Raw genomic sequence first — 8894 nt, forward strand, 5'->3', positions numbered from 1 at the left:
AGTGGGGAGGGAATGGGGATTTTACAGTATCCCTCCCCTGGAGTTGGGTGGAAATGGAGATTTGACATTATCGTTACCCTAGAGTGGGATGGAAACGGAGATTTTGCAGTATCCTTCTCCTGCCACACCCACCAAGCCATGCCCACCAAGCCACACCCACAGAACTGCTAGCAAAACAAATTGAATCCCACCATTGGTTCACTCAATTCCTCTGCCAAATACAACTGTTTTGGTATTTGATATATTAATTTGCAAATATATTCAACAAGTATGTATTTCAAATCTAGGAAACATTTATTTTGACTTATGAGAAAATATTTATTCTCATCCATGCTTCTTTCCTTTCTTCCATTCATCTCTTCATCCTTCCTTCTTCATCAATAAACCATAAAAAGTAGTAACAATTAGCAGGGACAGAAATTTTTTGTTAATATATACTTTTAATATCTACTATTGTTACTATCTTATATCTTCATAAAGTATTTTTCAATTAATAAAGAGAAAAACAATGTGGATTATTTGAATTCTATAATTTATTTTAAAAGAAGTAGTAACCAGTTGAATAAAAAAATTAATAAGAAATTCAGAAAACTTTCAGTGATCTATGGAAACAAAACGTGCTTAAAAATAATGATAGTAAATCCACCCCAACATATTTTCTTAGACACTTTTGATTCAAATAAATCCATCATTTTGGAAAGGAATATTTACAATATTTACATTTCCAAGATGATCAACTCAAGGGGATTGATTCAGAAGAGAAAATAAAAAAATAAAAATAAAAGGGAAGTGGCTGTTTCAGATTAACAGGTACTTTGTAATGGTTTGCATAATCTGATTATTTCATGGAAAAATCCTTTCCTCATTTCATATTTTAAAGAAAGCTGATAAAATAAAAGAGTCCAAAAATCAAATAAAAGTTCTCAAAAACTACATTAGTCAGAGATTCTTGGGTCTCATTATGTTTTCTTTACAATTTAGATCGGGTCTCAGTAGAATAATATAACATTTGGGGAAAAAGATGCAAGCCAAGAGACCAGCCCCAGATGCCAAGATGGAGAAGATCTCCACGGCCACCATGGACTTCCCTTTGGTGCTCAGATAAGTGGGGATGAAGGTGATCCAAACACTGCAGAAGACCAGCATGCTGAAAGTAATGAACTTGGCTTCGTTAAAGCTGTCAGGCAAGTTCCTAGCCAGAAAGGCCACAGTGAAACTCACAAGGGCCAGAAAACCCAGGTAGACCAGGACAGTGTAAAACATTAAAGCTGAGCCTTCATTACATTCCAAGATGGCCTCTCCAGTCAAGGAGTGGAAATCAAAATTGGGAAATGGGGGAGTGGTTATCAGCCAGGTGGCACAAAGTATTGCCTGGATCAGGGGACAGCCTAATACAATGGAGTTGGTCAGTGATTTTCCTAAGAATTTCCTTGCCCTGTTTCCTGGCTTGGTGGCCATGAAGGCCAGAACCACCATGACAGTTTTTGCCAAGACAGAGGAAACTGCAAGGGAAAACAGAATGGCAAAGGCTGTTTGTCGGAAGAGACAGGTGAGCATCCGAGGTCGCCCAATGAAAAGGAAGGAGCAGAGGAAGCAGAGCAGGAGGGAGAGTAGGAGGGTGTAGGTGAGATCTCGGTTGTTGGCCTTGACAATTGGTGTGTCATGATGTTTATGGAAAACCACCAGGACTGCAGATGTGGTCACAGAGAGAAAAAGAGCAAGAGAAACTAAGATGTATCCCAGAGTCTCTTGATAGGAGAGGAAGTGGAGCATCTTGGCAATGCAGTGGTCCTTGTCCTTGTTGGGATACTGGTCTTCTGAACAGGGGTCACAGTGAGCTGCATCTGAAATCAAGAGTCATTTTGTATTTCATGATGGATCAAAAGGGTTAATCATCCTTTACTGATGACCCTGATGACAGGTTAGCTAGAAGCAATGATGTTTTCACCTCTTTGGCTCAAATTCTCTGCTTTCTGTTTTGCAATTACACTTTCAGGATTTTGTTGCAGAGGAGAATACACAGATATAGCTGGATATAACTTCTCATTCCCCAACAGGTCTATCAATTTTCTGGGACTGAACAATCATACACTAGATAATAAATATTAGAGCTTGAACACTCCTTCATGAAAAGATTTGTAGTGGGATTTCCCAATGGGTTGTTAGAGAAGGAGTAAAAAGTCAAGGAGGTAACACATGAAGAGCACTAAGGACTCCTCAACACATGAATTGTGTCCCAAACTATATTGTGTTAAATTGCTGAGCAGCAGGACAGGTTGTCTACTCAGGACAACCTCAGGACAACCCTGACACAGGTGGCCTGGGGTGGGAGGTGGGCAGGACAGTTTAGATCCATGAACTCAGAATTTCTGCTGAAAAAACATGACTATGTTGAAGAATGTCAATTTATGAAAAATAACAGCAAAATTGATATTTGCTTCTACTGAATGGTTTCCTGGATCATAGAAGGGCTACATTGGAAGTGTGCTCTACCTGTCTGATTAGAAATGGTCCCTTCTGGACAAGGATCACATCGGTAGCAGCAGACTTGCTCTCCCTCTGGAACACTCCTCTTCTCTCCTGCATGGCACCTCTTCATGCCACACCTGCCAAAGGGCATTTTCTAAAAGAGAAAAGAGAGATGATTGAGATGGCATAAGCAAAGAACATGCTTCATTCATTCTTCTCCACATTTCTATATCTACCATCAGAATGTTTTCAAATGAAATGGTGAACTGGGCTCTAGCAAAAAACCTGGAAAAGACACAGGGAGATTAAGGCCAGTTCCATTCCATCTGGAATGGAAAGCTATAGCTTTTCTGAAGCAAACACTGATGGAGATCCAACTGAATGGGAATGGTCCATGGAAACCACTATTGGCTGCTCCATCTGCATCCTGGGTATCAAGTAGAATTTCTTCCTAATCTCAACCCTTTTGGACCTGTCACAAATCAGACCTCAAATATGTTTAGGTTTAGGTTTCATTTTATTTATATGCCGCGGGACTCAGGGCGGCGCACAAACCCAAGGAGGGAAAGGGAAACACAAAAACTACAAATACAGGCATTTAAAAACAACCAACAGCCACACCATTCGAGAGGGGAAGGGAACTCATCAACCCCAGGCCTGCTGACACAGCCAGGTTTCAACGGCTTTTCGGAAGGCCTGGAGAGAGGTGAGGGTCCGAATCTCTGCGGGGAGTTCGTTCCAAAGGGCCGGTGCTGCCACAGAGAAGGCCCTCCCCTGGGTAGTAGCCAGATGACATTGGCTGGTAGACGGAACCCGGAGGAGGCCTGCCCTGTGTGATCTAATGGGTCTTTGGTAGGTAATTGGCAGCAGGCGGTCTCTCAAGTACCCAGGTCCAATACCATGAAGGGCTTTATAAGTGACGACTAGCACCTTGAAGTGTATCCGGAGACCAATTGGTAACCAGTGCAGCTCGCGGAGGATAGATGTAGTGTGGGTGTACTGAGGTGCACCCACGATTGCTCGCGCGGCTGCATTCTGGACGAGCTGAAGTCTCCGAATGCTCTTCAAGGGCTGCCCCATGTAGAGCGCATTGCAGTAGTCCAGTCTTGAGGTCTGGGGTGGGCATCTGGCAAACTGTTACATGCAAAGTAGTTTTGTCATCAAATGGTTGCCAAAGTTTTGATTCAGTAACCTGTTCTCCAGTAAGGGAGATGTTTTGAATCCCCAGAGGAGAATGACTCTTTTGCTGTATTTATTTTAACTTCCAGCTCACCCTTTTTGTCCAGACAATTGCATCAGAGTTAATGTTGAAATCCTGGCCTGGGGGAGCCTCAGGTTCTATCTGTCCAACTTTCCTGTGGACAAAAGATAGATTGGGGAAGAAAACCCAGTTGAGAAGATCATAACGAGCAGATCCCAGTCCACTTTCTGAGAAGGAGATTTCATCACCAGCACTATTGTTGAACTGGACTTTCCTCAAATAGGGAAGAAGCTGAATGGAAAGAAATTGGAATAATTGGTTTCTATAATTGTGTGATGGCCCTCATATTAGGGGATTCATATATAACTGAGAATCTAGAAGAGTTTCCTTGCTGAAGATCTGAACAATCCGGAATAGCATCAAATTTTTAACTACTTCCCCTCCAAAAGTTTCTCTTTTGCATTGGTCATTTGTATTACAGCTTCTTCAGAATGGTATCTACGGTACATACAAATATGTTACTGCCACTTTTCAAAATTCCTTGTATGATCTTGCTTCTGTGATACTAGGCTCTTTTTAAATGTTGACTTTGGCCCAAAGTCTTGAAAATGAGTAATGCATTTTAGGAACGATTAAATCATTTTTACCATAACAGTGTAGAATCCCAGTGACTTTCTCTAGCTGACAATCAAGGAAAGCAGAATGTGGGAACAAGATATGACCAAGTGGGGCCATGTGAAGAAATTTCCTGCCCCAGTTTGTTATTCTACTGTCCAGAAGAGGCCCAAGGTTTAGCATTTGATGCTGAATTGTGTGTTTGCTTATTCCCTTCTTGCCATTTTCTTCCATTAATGGATCAATTGTTTCCTTGACTTTTTTCTTCTTTTTAAAATGTTGAAATAAGTTTTTTTTGTTTTTTTTACTTTTGTAAAAGTTTTGTAAAAGGAAAAGTTCCTTTTAATATGCCAATTAGCAAACATTTCTTCTTTGTTTCTGTCCTGCTGATACTCTCCTACTCCTCTAAGGATTTGTTTTCCATACAGTGCCTGCCCTGATATGTGGCTTCACTAGCCAAAGAGATCCGTTCTTTAGCCTTTGAGGCAGAAATAAAAACATCTGATGAATTTCAGACTAGGTTGAGTCCAGTTCTGTGTGGTAAATTTGACAAAGGTTGCTTGGATACAACAAGATGTTCAGTACAACACGTTGCAAACTAAAGACACGAGGAGGGTCACACAGCATGCTAAGCCATAGAAACACAAACCAAGGTTTAAGTCAATTGAGTTTAGTATCTTTTAAAAAAGTAGTACAAGATTGGAAAATAAGGAGAGATCGGACCACAGAATCACCAAAAGTCAGGCATGATGGATAACATCATCATCATCATCATCTGGGCTACATCCATAAGGAAACTGAGGTGGTTCTGCAAATGTTCCCACTAGGACTGTTGAAGCATCTGGAAAAATTACCATCTTGCTCTTCATTCTCTCTTGCTCTTGGATGGTGCTTCTTCTCTGGGTTGACCACTTTATGAAACTCAGACAATCTCTGAAGACCTTTGAAGAACTTTTAGAAAGGTCTTTCCTACATGAACCTCATGGGCAATTGTCTTGGATTATTTCTCTTCTCTGCTCCACCTCTCTCAACATAATATTGTGCTTAATTCACTTTACTGTTGTTTTCTGCTTAAATATTGTTTCAGTCTTGTTTGATGCAGTAATATGATGCCATGCATATATTTAATGAAAGAAATACACATTGTGAGTTTCCTATTTAAAGAAGAAGAAGAAGAAGAAGAAGAAGAAGAAGAAGAAGATGATGATGATGATGATGATGATGATGATGATGATGATGATGATGATGATTGCAGAAATTATCTTATCTGACTGGACATTGGATCACTCTTGATAATCTTCCATTTATTACTTCCTATCCTGCTCTCAGTTACTTTGGAATATAGGTTGACCCATCATTTGTGTTTGTGTTAATAATTACTGTTTTAATCTGGTTTGATGCAGAATTGATGCAGTGATATGATGCCATAGAATTGTTTAATTCAAGAAATACACATGGGGATCTTCCTCTCTAAGCATCTGTGTCCTGTATTAAAATAAAGTCACAGAACTTACCTGCCATGACTGGACATTTGAGATCTTCTTTCCAAGACTGGATCCATGCATGGAGTGTAACGCGTGTGCCACAGCATAAATGGCGTTGTAGATGTTGTAACTTTCCCCTATCATGCTTGTTTCAAACACATAAGATGGCAGATTCCGTAAATCCTCCTTTCCTGTACATGGTTTCATCCCCTTTGGATGGGTCCTGCCTGGTTTAGGGATGTTGCAGCCAAAGACCTTTTCCCACCACATTGGGAGAAAAATGTCCCCTTGTGGGTTCAAAGGGTCTAAAGACAGGAGAAAATGGCTGAATTCTGAGACATCCCCAGTGTGGTCCCTAAAATGCAAAGCTCCATGGAAGGGCTTTATACTATTCAATAAGTATTGAGGTTTCAACACATTAAGTTTCCAACTGGATGTAAAGATCCAGACTTTCAGAAATGATGCATTTCTCTCGGTTTCATAAACAACCATAACTCCCTGTACATTTGTAATAGTATTGGAGTCTGCAAACAAAACAATCACTTCACCTATCGACCACGTGTTAAAAATTTGAAGTAATTTCGAATCTGAAATAGCAGCAAAATCAGATTTCATAATTTCAGTGAAGGCCAGGCAGATCTCCTTCTCCTTCAGCATTGGCACCAGAGAGGAGATGAAATGTTCTCCACTGTCATTTTCAGGGGCCACCAGCCCAATCCAGTTCCACTGGAAATACAGGAGCAGCTGGGCTATACCCACATACTGAGGAAATTCCCTGGGATTAATCCGGAAGAAGGACGGATAAACTCTTCTGCCTCCCTGAGTGTACTCAGAGCCAACACCAAGCTGAAGAAAAGGAGAATCTTCTTGAAAAGACAAAGTACATTTTAATGCTGATTTTAAGGGTCCCCATTGTGGTTTATTGCCCCACCAGTCACAGTTTATCCACTTTGAGTGGGTGGTTTCATCTTTCTCCCTTCTTAGGAAGAGCCACCAGTTATCTGTTTTTCCTGGTTGTGATAGATCAGAAGTCAAAGGAACAAATCCTAAATCTGATACAGAGAAGAAATTGCACTGAAAGGTGAGAATGATGATAAACATCTATGAAAGTCAGGAACAAATTCCTCTTGCAGAATTATATCAATATGGCTTTGTGGTTATATAAAAATATATCTTGACATATAAAATCCAGAAATCAATTCAAATTGGGGTGGATTATTTAAGGCAAATACCACTGATATTCCCCCCCAACAACAACTTTGCTTTCATCCTTGCCTTCTATATGTTTGTCTACTCCATACTGTAATCCCCACTTACCTGTGGGACCTTGAAGATGCTGAAGATGGAGGCCATCTGCCTTGAGGATTTGGGGCCCTCACCCCCAATGACGGAGAGAAGGGTGTCCTGCCTGTCACATTTATAACCTGGAACCATTCGGCCTCGTGTGGAGAGAAGGGAGAGGCTGTGTGAGGAAATGTGCCTATGAAAGTTGCTATTCTCATAGAAGTGGAAGCCAAGGGTGATGTTGGGCAGGAGATCCAGATCCTTGTTCACCTCCATGACAGTAAACACCAAGGCTAGGGAGTACTGGTAGTTTGGGGGTGTGACTCTGTAATGAGAAAAATATTGGGGATCATTGTATTTTGTGTGCTATTGAAGTTGGCATTGCCTTTTTTGGATGTCCTTGGAACAGAAAGTCACAAGTTTAATTGGTTTTTTGGGGGGTGGGGGTAAGGATGTTCCTTGATTCAACTTGAGTGGATTTCTGAGTAAAGCGAAAACCCAGGTCTTCCTTATCTCAGATCTTTTTATCCCCCCTCTTTTGTTCTCCCTCCTTCCTTCACTTGGTCTGAAATCCTCCCTAGTTGTTCTTCTTCTTCCCTAATCATTTTCTTCCTCTCCTGGAGCAGCTTCTTCAGGTCTGAGCAAAAGACTCCAGTGAGGGTCAAAACACAGACTCACTAAGGGCCATTATTCATGAGCTCTGCTCATGAGCCTATTCCTTGAATTTGCCTCTTTATTGAGACAAGGACTAAGATCTGAAGAACCCCAGAATGAGTATTTCTTAAAAGAGGGCCTGAATCCAAAAGAAAGAAAACAATCACCTACATCTTTCCTCTTCAGGTGAAACTTACGTGACTTCATTACCTAGATGGAATGGGTCCTTTTGAAAATCTGGGATTGTGAACAGCAGAGAGGTGAGCAGGGGCAAATTCCCTCCAATAATCAGATCACCAGGCCTGTAAAATTCCCATGGATCTCGAAAGTTAAACAATTTTTGGGATGCACATACGGTTTGAATCTCCTTAGCAGCAATTGAGGGAAGGAGCCAGAGGAGCAGAAGCAGCAGGATAGGCAGCCCAGTCATTCTTCTCACCTTCCCTCCTAGATCAGAAATCAAGGTTTGTGCAGAAGCTGAATTGCAGGGAGCACTTGAAATCTCAGCAGAGTTTTAACACAATAGACAGCTTCGGTGCCTTCTAGATGGCCCCAGGACAAATTTATCTGCTGTCTCTTTGTACTAACACATTTGTATTATGTCACTTTATTTCTTCTTATCTGTCATATTCTGAAATTAAACTATGTGCTGTATTTTATACTATTTTAATGATAAGGTTGCAAGACTAATCAATCAATAAAATACTGTATCAACCATGCTTTCTCTTACCTGTCTTTGTGCTTTGATATGAAGGCCAGGTGAGTCTCACCAAACCCTGGAGTTAGCTCTATGGTAGACAAGGCAAGGTCTCCCAGCAGTGTGAGAATGTAGAACATACATTTGAAAGCAGAATTAACTTTGGAAATTTTTTCTGGATTGAAATCCACAGGGGATACAATATGAATTACAGTTCTTCTGATAATTGCAAGGAAAAGCCATTGTCCTACCCACTGAGCAATAGATGTTGTTTGTACATCAAATAGGAAAAAACATGTTTGTGTCCCCTGTAGCTAATCCACAGAGCAGATGGACTTGAGAATCAAAGTGAAGTAAACTTGTTGCCCTATCTGAAAGTGAACACCTGCGCAGAACATGGAGTTTGATCTGCACCATAGTATGTTCAGACCGAATGGGTGCTGATGGGGCAGGGTGGCAGTCAGCTGTACCCTAGTAAGAGTGAGCAATC

The 8894-nt window shown here is 41.0% G+C and overlaps 1 protein-coding gene across 1 annotated transcript; it reads right to left on the bottom strand.

The window, feature by feature from the left end:
• Positions 1-939: 939 nt before the first annotated feature.
• LOC148049910 (vomeronasal type-2 receptor 26-like) lies at positions 940-7329 on the bottom strand. The gene is made up of 5 exons (XM_087705323.1): positions 7149-7329; positions 5800-6635; positions 3743-3961; positions 2494-2623; positions 940-1844 (listed from the first exon to the last, which is right to left on the bottom strand). The coding sequence occupies exons 1-5, from the start codon at positions 7327-7329 to the stop codon at positions 940-942; spliced, it is 2271 nt and encodes a 756-aa protein (XP_087561449.1).
• Positions 7330-8894: the final 1565 nt, after the last annotated feature.

Source organism: Thamnophis sirtalis, unplaced genomic scaffold (assembly GCF_051295495.1).
Source record: "Thamnophis sirtalis isolate CommonGarterSnake01/CBP01778 unplaced genomic scaffold, rThaSir2_p1.2 scaffold_1, whole genome shotgun sequence".
NCBI lineage: Eukaryota > Metazoa > Chordata > Lepidosauria > Squamata > Natricidae > Thamnophis > Thamnophis sirtalis.